The following is a 16,803-nucleotide window of genomic DNA, read 5'->3' as shown; positions in this document are numbered from 1 at the left end:
GTAAGACATTTTTGGCCCGGCCCCGGCCTAAATTCATTAAATAACAAAAAAAATCTGCTTTTATATTTTTTTGGTTATTTTAACGATATATTCTTGTTGTTTTCTTCTTATTTTACTACAATTTCACTATTATGTTGCTACTATTTTGTTGTTATTGTTTGAATAATGTATAACACTTGTTTTATTGTTAGTTTTGTTATTATTGTAGTTAGTATTTTCGTTAAAAATCAATTTGACTCTTTTCGGAAGGTTGATGGTTAAATTTGACTATTTTAAAAGTTAAGGGTCAAATTTAACTAAATTGAACAAAAATATAAATATTAAGGACTAAATTTATCACTATACCAAATATGCACTAAATTCCTTTGGATTTTTTTTTTGTTTTTAAAGATATTTAAACAAGTTATTCTATATAATTACTCATGAATTTTCATTTATTATGATTTGGTTGACATTATTTAAATATATCGAATAAATCATATATTTATAATTTCGTTTTCATTTTTTTTCGTGTTTTATTTTTTTCACAATATTTTTATTGTGTTTTAGTTTATCACAATAATCTGAGTGCAATACTAAATTATATATATATATATATATATATTTCTTGTATATCAATTTATCTGAACTCATTTGAATGTAATTTTAATATTTAAATAAAAACTAGAAATCCTATTAGAGGTGCTCATGGGCCGGGCCGGGCTCGGAAAAAATTTTAGCCCGCGTCCTAGGCCCGGGCCCGGCCCTACCCGAAATATGGGCCTGAAATTTTGTCTAGACCTGGTCTAGAAAAAAAATCCTAAGCCCAAGCCCGGCTCGGCCCATTTTTTAAAAAAACACCAAAAATTTATTTTAAAAATAAAAAAAATAAAAAAAAGTATTTTAAAATTAAAAAAATAAAATATATATTTATTATATTTGGGTCGGGCCGGGCCCAGGCTAAAAAAGTGGTGCCTGAGGCCCGACCTGTTTTCTAAATGGGCCTCATTTTTTTTCCCAAACCTATATTTCGGGCCTATATTTTACCTGAACCCTCTCATATTTCGAGCGGACCATCGGGAAGGGTCAGGCCGCCCGGCCCATGAGCACCTCTAAATCCTATTGCGTATGATGAATTTTTATTAATCTATAAAAAGATAAAAGATAAAAATACTCATATAATTATATAACTTATTTAGCAAATAAAATAATATTTTGATAATTCTCTCGTTGATTTGGACCTGGTTGAGGAATTCAGTAAAAATAATAATAAATAATATAGTTAATTAATATAATTAAAATTAAATTTAATTATAATAAATTTTAAGCCCGGTCATAGCCGGCCGGTAGAAATTTGGCAAGTGTAAATCTAGTCCTAGTAGTCTCACGAAGACACGTATACGAATACGAGTGTGTTTGACTCATGTTCTTTTTAAAATCCTCAATAATCTTTCTGTCTTCTTACAAGGCAATTTTGGGTTTTTTCCTTCATTTAAACTGTGAAAAGATTACTATATATATTTAAAGAAGGAAAAGGACAAAAAGAAACTAAAGCTAAAGCGAAAAACAAGCTTAAAGAGAAGTGGAATAGAAGGGGTTTCTTAGAGAAGGCTATAGCTATTAGGTGGTGGTGTTGTGAATCAATGAAATTATGATGCACCAATTTGATGGAGATTATAGCTCCATGTCATGCTGATAACACATACATTAGCTTTTTGTCGGTAATCAAGTTCCAAAGAGCTGTGATATGACATCCGAATAATCCACGCTGCTACTTTTTTGTGTTATTATGATGTTGAATTCCTTGTAATCATTAAAGAGAAGAGTGGGGCAATTTACGATACATGAAAATCATTTTGTTGAGGTCAGGGAACAGTCGTCCCCTTTAATCAAAGCTATCATTTCCCAAATTAGAATCTTTTGAATTCATTCATGCTCTAAACCAAAAAAGAAAGAAGAAGAAATCATCATAAACTTACATTTCATCCTTTTCAATTTTGCTTTGTTAACTCGTAATTTTTCAAATTAAGGTCAATACGAAAATCATATTCGAAAGATAGAAAAAAACAGTACGGATGCTAAGATTCAAGCTTCAAAATTATTGTATATTATCCTATAAAGAAAATTAGCCCTAAATGGACCAATTGGATCAGCTTAATGTAGTTATATTCTCAACTAGTGAAACTTAAGCAAAGAATCTACCTATAAGACCGTTCAAAGCCAAGCCAAATCAGCCTATCTGCTCCCTAGTATATAAGCGATGCCTGTCTTCCTTGCACCACAACTCATTCAAGTGAAGTGATAAAACACAATGAAGATCGACGAAGGAATCTCAAACCCCATCCATCCACACCACAAACTTAAGCTCGAATATACAGAGATACCCTTCAATTGTGATGGTTGTAAGGAAGCCGGCATTGGCCTCAAATACAGCTGCCGGCGATGTGAGTTCGACCTACACAAGGCCTGCGCTATGCCATCCCCTACCATCACTCATCCATTTTATAAAAAATGTGAGTTCCAGTTCAATTATAGACCCCCAGGGCAACATATGAGGATATGCGATGCGTGTAGAAACGACGTTCTCGGCTTCGTCTACCACTGCAAACGGTGCGATTTCGATCTTCATCCTTGTTGTGCCAACCTTCCCCAAGTCCTGGACGATGGTGAACATAATCTTTACTTGTGCTTCAAGCTATCGAGCTCGTGCCATCACTGCGGCGGAAAAGGGCCCGGCTGGTCTTACAGGTCTCAATGCAAGAGCTATAATCTTCATGTGGCGTGTGTTAAGGAGTTGCTGGTTGAAAGCTGGCAAGCCATGTACTTGAATGCTGATAAGAACAGGGTTAGAGAGATACAGACCAGGATCCCCAGCCTCAGTGGGAAACTGCGAAACCATCATGGAGGAAGAGGGGGAAAAGTGAAGAAATGTTGTCAAATGGCTGGTGGGGCTGTTCGTCTTATTGTCTCCGCCATTCTTGGCGATCCTACAGCTATAATTGGTGCGGCGGTGGCTGGTTTTATGTCCATGTCCAAATAATATAAAATCCAGAAGACAAAATTAAGCCGTATAGTTACTAATCAAATATAGGAAGTTTTGTCATTTCGATGTTCTACAAATTATAAGCCCAAGTCTGAGTGTCGAGGGTTTTCTTGTTTGAAATTTATAAGTTTGAATCATAATATGGATAATGCATTTTATATGAATGATTTGAAGAATAATAATTTCAATATAAAACATAAATATATACCTTAAAGAAACATCCATAAGGATCTCTAGTGGTTCTCCAGGAAATTAGATAGTAGGCTAAAGAAGAAATATCTAAAATTAGCTATTTTTGCCCTGTTGGGTTTATTATATAACATGTATTTTAATATAAATATAAAATTTCATCTTCTATACATAAAAAAACATTAAATACCAGCTCACTTAAATTGGGTAAAGTTATCGATAAGCACAGCCTCCTATAGCCTCTCTGAACACTTAAAGAATACTAAAATCCCTTTGTACCAGGCAAAGGATTTCAGCCAAACTGGGATGCTAGTATTTCATTTTTACTTAAATTGTTGAAATAACCCACTATCTCATTTAATAGGATTAAGGGATTTAAAAATAAAATAGGATGTGCTTCTTCTTTTTTTTTTCCATAAAATCTATTTTAAACTAAGGAAATCGGTAAATAGATTTTTTTTATACAATATGGAAATTCATTACAGGTGATTTTAAAATAATGTTGCATTTTATTTTCTTTAATTTAGTTGCTGTAATTAAAATAATTATTCGAATTAATTATTGTCGTTAAAAGTTCTGTTAATACACTAATGAATTATCGATGTGGCACATCAACCCATTGCATGATTGACATGTGACAATTTTTAGCTTTGACTAAAGCTAAGGACCTCTCTATAATTATTCCAAAACATTTTTTTTTTGTTTATTTGTAACATGAAGATTTCAATGATGACAACATCAAATTTTGAATAATCTTTAAGAAGAGGGAATCTGACAACGACGACAATGAACCATAACCTTATCTTCTCTGATGATCCCAACTACCAGCACAACACCACCACCCACCCTACCACCACCAACGACGACGACTCTGTCTCTACGGTTACTTGTGGGCCAAAATTGTTTATAAGGGCTACTTTTAAGTTTTAATTTTTTAATAATTTCATTATAGGTTCTGATTATATATGTTCTTTTTGACACAATGTCTAGAACTATCCATACCCCTCACTAACCCATAAATAAGAGGATAATGTGGTTCAATGCACTCGAACCCACATTCTCCTACATTGGCAATAATGTCCATACAGATTAAAAGACTCAATCAATACTTTAAAGTATTTTTAAATTTGAGATAATCTTGATTACTAAAATTTAGGGAAAGCAAAATAAATTAAATGCCCATGTTATTGGTTTCTTTTCCCTCAAAAGTGCTTATCGCAATTTACGGGAAAGATTGTGGAACCTAAGGGATGCGAAATGGAATATACCGTGGAAATTCCAGGGACCCTAGATAGTTAGATTTTTCATTTGATTAGTTTTAAAGCAGCGCATGCTCACTAATGTGGAGCAAGTAAAGCAGGGTATAGGGTATGATAGTTCTTGTGATTTGTATGGGTATCATTCTGAAGATATCTTGAATGCTATCATAAATTGTCCTTCAACTAAAGAAGTTTGGAGGCAGGTCATACCGGATGAACTTTGTGGGCGTTTCTATGCAGGAGATCTTCATAAATGAATAGAGTCCAATTTGCTCAGTTCTTCTAAACCAAGATCTAGCGAGGTTGTTTGGTCGAGCTTGTTCGGATTGCTTGCCAGACGAATTTGGAAGAACCAAAAGCTTTTTATCTTTCAGGGGATTCTATGGAGCGCTGACAAGATAGTAAAACTTTTCTTCTCCTGGGCAAAACAGTACACTGCCTCCTATAGGAGGATCCGCCTAAACAACAATTGTTGAGGTCAATAGTCCTAGAAAATTGGTTTAATTTATGTTCTGATGGTGCGATCCAGGTAGGTTCTGCAAATGCTACAGGTAAATGAGTCTTACTAAATGGAAAAGGCAAGTGGATCATGGGCTACATCATATTATTAGGTGAATGTTATGTTTTTTATACTGAATTGTGGGGCATCCTTGATGGGTTGGCTCTAATCCAAGATAAGCAATTTGCTAGACGATGATTCAAACAGACTATTTGGAGGCAGTCAAGGCCATTCAAGTTTCTTCCTTCGATGCTTCGAATTATGCTCTTATTAGAAGAGTTCATCAACTTTTAGCCAATATTAGAGTTTAGGGCATGCAACAAATATCTAAAGAGTTCAATAAAATTGCTGATTGTATGGCCAAAATGGCTTTTGATACATGACAAAACCTGAAGGTTTTTAAAGAGATTCCAAGGGAGGTTCTAGCAATCACTCTTGTTGTTAAAGCAAGCAACAGTTACAGGTGATCATGGGCCGGGCCGGGTTGGGTTCGGGTCGGGCCCAAATAAAATTTTAGGCCCGGTTTCTAGGTCCGGGCCAGCTCGAAACATGGGCCTAAAAATTTGTCCAAGCCTGGCCCGAGAGAAAATTACTAAGCTCGAGCCCGGCCCGGCCCGGCTCATATTAAATATATACATTTAATATATATAAAATATATATATTTGATTAAAAATAAAAAATATATATTTAATATATAATTCAAGTCAGGCCTAGGCCTCGATTCAATAATTAACCCCCACTTCCTCACAATTAGTAGCATTAGATTCAGTAAGAGTCGGGTCTCAAGTCTATTTAAAAGCGACTGCAGTGTGTTTTCCAACATTAAGTAGACCATATTTAACCCCCACTTCCATTTCAATAGGTCCCTCAAAAGATGGACTATAATGCATAGAATTCTCATTTAGAGTATGGGGAAGAAGGCCCCCCGCTTTTCGCATTTACAACAGCCTTCGAATGTGAACTCCCTCCACAATCCATTTCACCAGCTACCTTCCCATTCAAAGAATTTGTTTTTCCTCTTTGGATCTTCGTCGGGCCTGCAAAGCCTGTTTTCCTATTACCATGTTCATTCGGCTGGAGGGGTTTTTTTTTTCCCTTGGGCCTTAGTTGACAAAACATTCCCCTCCATAATGTCATGAGCCTGTCCACCATTAAGACCTCCATCTGGCCCAATAGTCCCACAATTTATGCCTTTGTCCAGCATGCCATTGGGTCCCAACTTTAGCCCACCTTTCCTCCCTTTATTAAAAACCCCAGAAGCTCCTCCAACCATATCATCTAGGGGTGAGCAAAATTTGATTCGACTCGAAAAAATTAAAAAAAATTCGAATTTCGAGTTAAACGAATCGAGTTATTTGAGTTAATCGAGTTATTCGAATCAACTCGAATTTTTTTTTCGAATTTCGAGTTCGAATCGAGTTGAGTTTTCGAATTCGAATAATTCGAATAATTCGAATATCAAACTATAATATTTTACAGTTTTACCCTAAACTCCCAAATTTTTTTACTTTCCCCTCAAAACTTTTACTCCTTCCCACTTTTCTCCCAAAACTTCTACTCCCCTCCCCTCCCAACCCCCCAATCTACCCAAAATCCATTTCCCACCAAAATTTTACTCTTCTATTCATTTTTTTTTTCAAAATTTTACTCTCAAAAACCCTCAAAACCTTTTATTTTCCCCCAAAATTTTTACTCCCTTCCACTTTTCCCCTAAAACTTTTATTCTCTTCCCATCCCACCTCCCATCTACCCCAAACCCTCCCCCCTCCAATTTTTTAATATTTTCCTCCAAAATTTTACTCCCCTATTTACTTTCCTCAAACTTTTATTCCCCAAAACTTTTATTTTCCCCTAAACTTTTACTTCTCACCCTTTACTCTCAAATAAAAATCAAAATTATCCAAAAAATCACTAAATATAAATAGTAATAATTTTATTTATATATACTATTTATATTATTAAATTAAATTTCACATTTTATATTATTTATATTATTGAATTGTTTAGTCATATTGAATATTTATATTAAAATTGAATTCTTAATTATGCCATAAAATATTTGTGTTAAAATTTTATATTGGTATCAATTTCAAATTTTATTTTTAAAATAAATTTTATTAAAAATCATATTTTATATTTAATATATTTTAATTCCAAAATACATAGTGACAAGAATCCAAGATAATTGAAACAACTAAGCAAACAAATAAGCTAACCAATATATAAAAATTAATAAATAAATTATGAGGTGATGAAAGTTAATAAAAATTTGATTAAGGTGGACAAATTTTATTACGATGGGTGACAATGGTTACAAGGACCCAAAATTAATTTTTAAAATTTAACTCGAACAAATATATTCGATTCGATTCGATTCGAATTCCATCTCACTCGACTCGATTCGAGAAAACTTCAAATAAAGTTAGGATGATAAAATGAGATTCGAAAACTCGATTAACTCGAAAATTTTTGATTCGATTCGATTCGATTCGATTCGATCGAATGCTCACCCCTAATATCATCTTCCTGCTGTCCTTTTAATTTCTCCCCAGCATCTTCAATAATGACATTTCCCCTAATTTCGTCAGACAGGATTCTAAACCGAGATTCATGATGTGTCTCACGTCACTAACTAAAAATACGACTAAGGCAAGTATACCTATCGGTAAATAATATAGCTATGGTGAGTAGAGATATAGTATTCAAGAGGACTAAAAGTATTAATAATTACTATTTTTCTATTATTTAGCCGGCAATTTGGAGTAATAGGTTTTAAACTAAAATTACTAATCTAATTTAACTAAAAACTCAATAGAAAATAAATCAGAAAAATAATCGAATAGTAACCAATGAGAGAGACAATACCCAAGAAAGAATCCACCTAAATTTCATATATTATTAAGAATCTGAATTAAACGATTTATTCACTTGGTGTCTTAATCCGTAAAAATCTCTAAATTATGCTAATATCTCTTTCGAGAGTAAGAGCAACTGACTCTATATTGATTAATTGAAATCTCTTTCTAATTAAAACCCCTATCGTCGCATTAACTCGATCTATAGATTTCCTTATTAGATTTGACTCTAATCCAGTATATTTATGTCATCATATTTCTAGTATTGCATGCAACTCCACTCAATTATGCTAGATTTACTCTTAAGTAGGGACTTTTCCTCCACTGAATTAAGCACATTAAACATGAATTACTATCCCGGAAATATTAAAACAAGAAATAAACACATATAATTGAGAACAAAAATTAAGTATTTATTGTGTAAAATAGAAATTAAATAATAAAATTCATCATAGATTTCACCTTCCCTAGGTATCTAGGGAATTAGTTCATAATCCTAAATAAAAACATCTCAAAGTAAATAAATAAATTTAAAAAAAAACTACAAGAAACAAAGAAACTCATAAAAACTTCAAAAGAAGTTGAAAAGAGGTCTTCGATCTTAATGGAAATCTGCTTTAGAGTTGGCTCCAATAGTGTTCTTCAAGTTGTTTCTTTGATTTTCCATGATGGCTCCCCTATCTCGTCTTTTATTTGGTATTTAAGACTTTAGAATAGTCAGAAAGCCTAAACATTATGTTTTTTCGTTTGTTTGGGAAGCAGGTTGTGAAATCGACACGGCCTGGCACATGGTCGTATGTCTAGCCTGTGTGGCTCACACGGCCGTGTGTCCAACCCGTGTGGCTCTGGTAATTTGTTCTTTTTGACCAATTTTCGCTCGTTTCTCGCTCTTTTTTCTCCCAAATGCTCATCTAAGTATAGGAACATGAATCCAAAGGATTAGGAGCATCAAATTTACCAATTTGCATAAATAATCATCCAAAAACGCATTAAGAACGAGATTAAAATATGTTAGTTTTATCATTTATCAATCCACTAGATCTATTCCCCCAATTTTCGCTTCTAAAACCTCGATCTTCCTTTGATTTTTCCTAAATTTCTTCTCCACCAACATCCGAGGATCGTAGTTCGTCGAGTCAACTCCCCTCTCCATTGACTTTGTTGTCGTGTTGGATTCTCCGACTTTGACTTTAGCAGATTGCTTCTCTTCTTCCACCACAACCATTCTAGCAGTTGGACACAACTCTTTCCCATAGCCATACTATCCACAAGAAAAGCACACTACCGGCAATGACTCGTACTCGATACATTGGAGGACGTCATTAATCAAGATTTGAGATATCAGAGGTTTATTTAAGTTAACAAACACAGTCATCTGAGCAAATTTGCCCCTAGCTCTATTGTCGGTATTAAAATCCAATCTCACTGCCTTCCCCACCAACTCTCCAATCTCCCATAGTACTATGTGATTGTATAAATGACCCTGGAGAGCAGGGAGGCGAATCCACGACTTAACCAGGCTTGGGTACAGATTTGCAGGGTCAAAATTCATAGACCAAGGCTGGACCATTAGATACTGGCCAAAAATAATCCAAGGCCCCTAGGATAAAACTCTGTTGTAATCGTCTTTGCTCTAGAATTTAACAAGGTAATATCTGTTTTCAATGTCCATTAGATGGAATAGCATCGTGGGTCTCCATAAATTGGAGAGCTGTAAAACCAATATTTCGGCCAAGAAGCTTAATCACAACTTTCAAATCCATACCCTTTTAGAAAAGTCAATTGATGAAATTTCATTAACAGTTGATTTCTTGATATCCCATCAACAGTTATACTTTTAAGTTATTATTTTTTATGTGTAATGCAACAAAATTAGTTTATTTATTAAAGAAAACTAGATTGTATTAGAGTTTACAATTTCAAGGATTAACTTTCCTTATTTGTATCTATAAGCATTTGAAAAAGATATGTGTTTTAATATCATATATATATATATATATATATATATATTATTTTAAGGATAATTTGGATCATCAAAACTTACATTTTGAAGTTCTATTGATGTGTGATAGCTAGTTGGTGATAAAAAGAAGAAGATAAAATTGAATAATTAAATGATCGAAAAAAAATTTACTAATAGTGAAATAACTAATAGTACAATTTACCCTAAAGTTATTGAAAATGCCAATATTTTATTTTATTTTTCTAAACATTAATACCATTTTAGAACTCTTTACATATGCAAGATCGAATAATAATATTTGAAATTAAATATATTATTTTATTATAACAGAATTATATTAGTTTATAATTATAATATTATATGTAATATTTAAACAAGCTCAAGAAAGAATTATTTTTCTCGTTATCTAATCCAACTTGTTTAGTCTTTAAAACTTGATGGCTGTTTGTGCGTCTGTATCCTTCAAAATGGTTAAATTTTCTATTTATATGATACGGTTACTGTTCATGAATGTCACATCATAGGTAATTCTTCATGCATGCCAACACGTACCCTATTCTAAGTGCGGATTCGTTTTTATGGTGGTGCAATCCTGCCCTATGTGGGATCATGAGAGGATGTGAACTCATCACGTACAAACCCCTAGACACGAACTATGTAAGTTGTGGGTCGGTTTCAATCGGGTAATCGAGTCGGTAATAACGAACACGATAACAAAATTGATTTTATATTAACTTTTTGTTCTTTTAAAGAAATACATAATATTTAGAATTAAAGAAATTAAAATAGAGTAAAGTGGATATAGCGGATATGAAATTACGAATACACTATTTAAAATGTAGAGAAAATAATTGTATGAAACAGTGGCAGCACGTTATCTATATATTTTTTAATAGTTTAATATGCAATTGAGGATAAAATTCCTCCATTTTAGCATCTTCTACGAAGCATGGGAATTGGAGTCTCCTACGGTAGAAGATTGGCTGTGAGGGGATGCCGTATTTCCCTACCTACCTACTCCGCTCGCACGCTTAGAAGCTTCTTTATTTTTTTTGAAAACCGTTAATCTAGGAAGTAACTTGGAATAAAATAACTTCATTTAACCAATGACTTCACATTTATTTATTTTTTATTATTCACAGTTGACTTACAAATTCCAATATTGCAGCATTTTAATTCTTCAAGCCGTTGCCGTTGTAGAAACGTAGTATTTAAATTCTTTTTAGGAAGAAAATTAGAGGTGATAAAAATGGGTGTTTATGGATCATAAAATCAGGTCGAAGTCAATATTTAGGGCGTGACAAAATTTTAACTTTTTATAGTCTATATCTTTATAATTTTTAAAGAATTAAATTATTTTTTTATAATTTTAAGGAGAGGAATCGGGCCCCTGCCCTTAAATTCGCCTCTGCATGAAATTATGATACATAAAATATATATATTTATAAGAAGAAATGATTAATTTCTAAACTTTTAATTTTACTAATTACTTTAACATATCAATATCAATGTTTTTGGATGATAAATTTTAAAATTTTGAATAAATTAAAATGTTAGTGTTATTGGTTACATATTTTTTTTAAAAATATTTAGACAACTGGAGTTAAATAATGATAAAAGAATAATATTTGGGGTAAATTATCAAAAAAGTCCTATTTTTTTTTAAAATTTACCGAAATGGGCCCGGTATTTGATTATTTACCGGAATGGGCCATTTTCCTCGAAATCGCGTCCACGTCAGCGCGATGTCAGGGGACGTGTCAGAACATCGTGTCCACGTCAGCGCGCTTTGCTTACGTGGACACAAATCGCGCCTATGAGGACGCGATTTGTTGACGTGGATGAACAGTTTATGTTTTTTAGCTTGGAAAACTTTGAAAGGCCACAACTTTTGGCTCGGTTGTCCGATTGAGACGAATTTTTTTATTTCGAATAACTTTTCGAGATCTACGAGCTGACAAACGGCTGAAGGCGGTTTGCCGCAGTTTTCATCGAAAAAGATCCTTTTTTGCCCCAAAATTTTGATTTTTTCGATTTAAAATTAAATTTTGAAACATTCAAATCACTATTTTCCTTATTTATTTGAAGTAAACACCGGATTTTTTTTACAGAATTGTTGTATTATTTTTTCTGATTTGACACGTGTATGGAATAGGTCCGATAAATCGTTAGAACGTAAGTAATATAATTAAGATAATAATAGTATTTCTATAATATATTAATTAATTAGTTTAGCTTAGTTGGTTAAGTTACTTGCTCTTTTCCCTTAGTACCTTGGTTCAAATCTTGTTGGTAACAATTTGAATTTTTTTTGTACTTGTTGCTATTGATGTAATATTGAAGAGTTAATTGATTAAAAAAATAAATACAAGTACAAAAAGATTCAAACTTTATTTTTTCAAAATACCAAAAAAACCCTATATTTTTAAAATTTATCGAAATGGACCCAGTATTTTATTTTTTTGACCGTTGGGTACTGTTCACGTGCGGGCCGAAATCGCGTCCTTGAGAGCGCGATTTCCTTCCACGTCAGCATCTCGCGCTGACATGGACGCGATTTCCTGACGCGTACCCTGACATCACGCTGATGTGGACGCGATTTCCCGGAAAAAGGACCATTCCGGTAAATAATTAAAAAATGGGCCTATTTTGGTAATTTTTAAAAAACAAGGGTTTTTATTGATAAATTACCCTAATATTTGTATTAAAAATAAATAATGGGATATGATTTAGATTTGCAAAAAGAAAAGGCCTTCAAAAAATGGAAATTGGGTTAAGTGTAGAGGACGGGATCAACCAAGGGAAAGTTTACTTGTTTATATATATACGTAAGATATATAGATATCAACTAGATCTGTTGTCTACTTTCCTTCCCGCCTACGAAAACCCTTCTCACTCGTATGAAATAGCTAGCTAAAGCTTAGAAGAAGATGAGGTTGTTATATCATAATTCCATCCCAATCATCGTAATCTTGTTAACCCTTCTACATATAGCCCCTGCAACAGCAACAGCCTCATTCATCAAGGAAAGAGTGTTCGATTTTGATAGCTTCCACGACAGCCACCGATCATCCCTCACCCCCTTGGGAACGGATTCATCCAGCATCCATGGCGGAGCTCTTCAGCTAACCCCCGATACCACCAACGACGACATGCTCGAAATCCACTACAACAAGTCTGGTCGTATTATGTACAATAAACCCTTCAGGCTTTGGTCCAACGACGACACTTTGGGTTCTTTCTCCACTGCCTTTCTCATCAATATCTTCAGGGAGAAAATCTGGACCCCCGGTCATGGCCTTGCTTTTCTCATTGCTCCCAATATTTCAGCCATGCCGCGCAACAGTTTTGGTCAATGGCTTGGTCTCACAAATGCCTCCACCGATGGTAGTCGAGACAACCACATCGTGGCCATCGAGTTTGATACCCTAAGACAGCCAGATTTCGAAACAGATGGCAACCATATCGGGCTCGACATCAACTCCGTGGAGTCCAAGAAAGTCGCTTCTCTCGATGAATATAATATTACATTATCACCGAATGAAGGCACCTATTACTCAGTCTGGGTTGACTACAATGGTACCTCGAAGATGATGGAGGTTTTCATGGTGAAACAAGGGGAAGATAAACCCTCCGATCCCATTCTCAGTGACATCATCGACCTGAAAGAATACGTGAAACAAGATTCCTACTTCGGTTTCTCTGGTTCAACAGGTTATCCACAGATCCAGCTGAATTGCGTGTTGAAATGGAGCTTGGACATAGATATCCTGCCCAAGGATGAAGGAGGGAATTGGATGAACATTGGTCTCGCCATAGGCGTCCCTTTGGTGACAATCACGATCTCGGTACTGGCCATAGGCATCGTATGTATTATTAAGCACAGGAGGAGAAGAAGAAAAGGATCGATTGAAGGCGGGGATGATCGGTTCGGGAAGTTGAAATGGTTGCCTGGGATGCCGAGGGAGTTCAAGTACAAGGAGCTGAAGAAGGCGACCAATAAGTTTGATGAGAGCATGAAGCTTGGGGAAGGTGGGTTTGGAATAGTCTACAAAGGCGTCCTCCATCTCCATGACAACAAGAACATGAATAACAATGTGAGTGGTAGAAGTAACAATCACAATCAGGACATCCAAGTAGTGGCTGTCAAAAAGTTCTTACGGGACAGTATCAAAGGCAAGGATGATTTCTTGGCTGAGCTCGCCATCATTCATCGTCTCCGCCATAAAAATCTCGTCCGCTTAGTCGGTAATTTCCTTCTTTATTCTTTCATTTATACATTAATTATTAACCTTTCATAAACTTCAATATCACAGATAAAGTTCGACATTAAATGATTCTTCCATAATTTTTGAAATCCGATTACATGATTGTCAGTCTTCTTTTAAATCAATTATTAATAATTAATATTTTTTCCTTACACCAAACTATGTTGACCGATTAACTATTCTAATAAAATAAAACCTTGATTATATTTATTAAAAAAAGAAAATCATCCTCGTTTATCACGTAAGTCAAATTTTACATATAGCAGTACGGAATATAATTTTAAAAAATTTCCGAAGGGTTCAATGTGAAATGTGGGGTACAAGTTCAATGGACTAGGAATAGTCTTTTTTATTCTTTATTTTTTCTTCCTTTTTTGTGAGATAAGGAATGGTCCACCACTTTACCTGGTCAGATCAACGTTCATTCCGTTGATTTTTTAATTCATTTTTAAGGAAAATTCATTCATTATTCCAAGTAGTGATGAGATGCAAGTTGCTATATACAAACATGTTTATCCCAATCTCTATCCATGTACAAAAATGACAAAACAATCTTTATCTAAGTCGTAGCCTCACCCCTCTTCCTACTCCTATCCAACCAAAAAAAAAAAAAAAAAGATGAAAATTTTAAAAATATTAAAAAGATAAATATTAAAAGTATACAGTTTATAATATTAAAAAAAATCAGGTGATATTATTTTATTAAAATTTGGTTTTGAATGGGTTGGAATCATCTATTCCATTAACATCAAATATCAAATTTTATAACAGACGCATGTCTATCGGATTTTCTTTTACTTTTTCTTTTGGGGTATTTCTTAATTTTGATTGATGTTCGTATTGCATTTTCAGGTTGGTGCTACGAAAAAGGGAAGCTTCTACTAGTGTACGATTTCATGCCAAATGGCAGCTTGGATGATCACCTCTATGGGGATTCCAGCCATGGAACCCTGAATTGGAGTCATCGTTACAAGATTCTAACCGGAATTGCATCAGCTTTGCATTACTTGCACAATGAGTATGATCAAAAGGTGGTGCATCGAGACCTCAAGCCTAGCAACGTCTTGCTTGATGTCGACTACAATGCTCGGCTCGGTGATTTTGGTCTCGCCCGTGCCCTTGAAAACGAAAGGCATTCCTATTCTGAGCTTGGATTAGCTGGTGTCCCTGGTACGATAGGATATGTTGCTCCAGAGTGCTTTCATACAGGGAAAGCCACTGTTGAATCCGACGTTTTCGGGTTCGGGGCAGTTGTGCTCGAAGTTGTTTGTGGCAGAAGTCCTGGAATCAAAATCCCACACCAGCAAGATCTTTACACTTTAGTTGATTGGGTTTGGATGTTGCATCGCGAAAGGACAATCATAGAAGCTGTCGACGAGCGCCTCAACAATGAATTCGAAGTTAATGAAGCAAAGAGGTTGTTGCTGTTGGGGTTGGCATGTTCACATCCTACTGCTAGCGAAAGGCCTCAAACTCAAGACATCTTCCAAATTATGAATGGAACCTTGCCAGTCCCTCATGTACCTCCATTCAAACCAGTCTTTCAATGGCCCTCTGGTGTTCCATCACCTATTAGCTCCATTGACAATTCGCTTTCCAGCTTGGCATTGTCTTCACAAGATAGTGCTGGAATGTCAACATCGCAGAAGAACTCGATGCGTGCATAGTTTAAACTCCTTCAGCTTTATATGAATGTCTAGCCCACAAGGATCAGCTAAAAGTATTGACTTTAATGAGCCCTGGAAAATTTAAGGCATTCCCAGTCAGAGCTTAGATTCTCTAGGGTCCTCGATACGATACGAAAACAGAGTAGTACCTAAGAGAGGTACCAGCAACAAGATCCCACATTACAACATCTTTGTAATAGGTTGATGTTGAATATTAATTAATCATTTGTTTATTAACAAGACGATAATGCTATGATTTTAATCTGAGCTTACATTTGTTAATTAAACGGTTATGCTCATACAAATGCTTAGAAAAATATACAAAAGACGCATTTCATGTACCAAGGTGACAATCAAGCTACAGTACATAAAATGATAGATCAAGTGAACTGGAATGTGGTCTAGTATATCATCAGGCTAGCCCTTTAAACAAACCAAACTTCCGTAAAAACTTCTTCTGATTGCAGCCCACCATTTCACTTGAGCTACAGCTGACACCCTTCTCGTTCAAAAGCCTGTGCAGCAACTCCGGTCGCTTCTTTAAACCGTGCTGAAAAAAATCCGGGTAATTAGCTACTTCATCAATTGGTCTCCCCATCACCTCAACCAAGAACCTAATCCTAGGTTCTAAAGAATTCTTGTTGCTCTTGATAAGAATAGGGGGATAGCCAGTCACCAAAGTAGCTATTTCTTTAGCAGAATAACCAATGAGTTAGGCTTAAACTGCAAGAAAAGGAACAAAAGGGAAGCATGGAACACATGATGATTTGTTTTATTTTTGCTTGCTTTAGCAATTAGGAATGTTGACAAATATGGAAGGAATTATGCAATTTGTCACAACCACTAAAATTGAAAATCTACATACAGGTTTTGCATTTCACGTATGTTGATATTGTGATAGGAAAGCCCAATTATGGCCAGTCACTTCCGAATTCTCTTTACTGTTTAAGCCATTAGAAATGGAGATCCTAACCTTGTTCCTGCATAAGCGTGTAGTACTAGATTGCGAGTGTTGTTGATGTAATTAGATGAAAGGTGCTTGTGTGGTTTCAACAAACAGTAGCAAAACATAAGTTTTTAG

General features: G+C 34.8%; 2 protein-coding genes across 2 annotated transcripts; both read left to right on the top strand.

Annotated features, from left to right (window-relative positions):
* The first annotated feature begins 2,165 nt into the window (after positions 1 to 2,165).
* Positions 2,166 to 3,180, top strand: LOC105762312 (hypothetical protein). Its single transcript, XM_012580179.2, has one exon. It carries the CDS (start codon positions 2,291 to 2,293, stop codon positions 3,017 to 3,019), a length of 729 nt encoding a protein of 242 aa, XP_012435633.1. The 5' UTR covers positions 2,166 to 2,290; the 3' UTR covers positions 3,020 to 3,180.
* A 9,380-nt stretch (positions 3,181 to 12,560) lies between these two features.
* Positions 12,561 to 16,009, top strand: LOC105762692 (probable L-type lectin-domain containing receptor kinase S.5). Its single transcript, XM_012580529.2, has 2 exons — positions 12,561 to 14,035; positions 14,908 to 16,009. The coding sequence occupies exons 1-2, from the start codon at positions 12,718 to 12,720 to the stop codon at positions 15,720 to 15,722; spliced, it is 2,133 nt and encodes a 710-aa protein (XP_012435983.1). The 5' UTR covers positions 12,561 to 12,717; the 3' UTR covers positions 15,723 to 16,009.
* The last annotated feature ends 794 nt before the right edge of the window (positions 16,010 to 16,803 follow it).

The sequence above is a fragment of the Gossypium raimondii genome, chromosome 12 (genome assembly GCF_025698545.1).
Source record: "Gossypium raimondii isolate GPD5lz chromosome 12, ASM2569854v1, whole genome shotgun sequence".
Classification (NCBI taxonomy): Eukaryota; Viridiplantae; Streptophyta; class Magnoliopsida; order Malvales; family Malvaceae; genus Gossypium; species Gossypium raimondii.
Note: the sequence above shows the minus strand (reverse complement) of the source record. Positions and strands in the feature narration are given on the sequence as shown.

Coding starts and splice junctions, on each gene's coding strand:
- LOC105762312 (XM_012580179.2), top strand. CDS start 2,291: ATGAAGATCGACGAAGGAATCTCAAACCCCATCCATCCACACCACAAA.
- LOC105762692 (XM_012580529.2), top strand. CDS start 12,718: ATGAGGTTGTTATATCATAATTCCATCCCAATCATCGTAATCTTGTTA. Junction 14,036..14,907: donor AAATCTCGTCCGCTTAGTCG/GTAATTTCCTTC, acceptor TTGCATTTTCAG/GTTGGTGCTACGAAAAAGGG.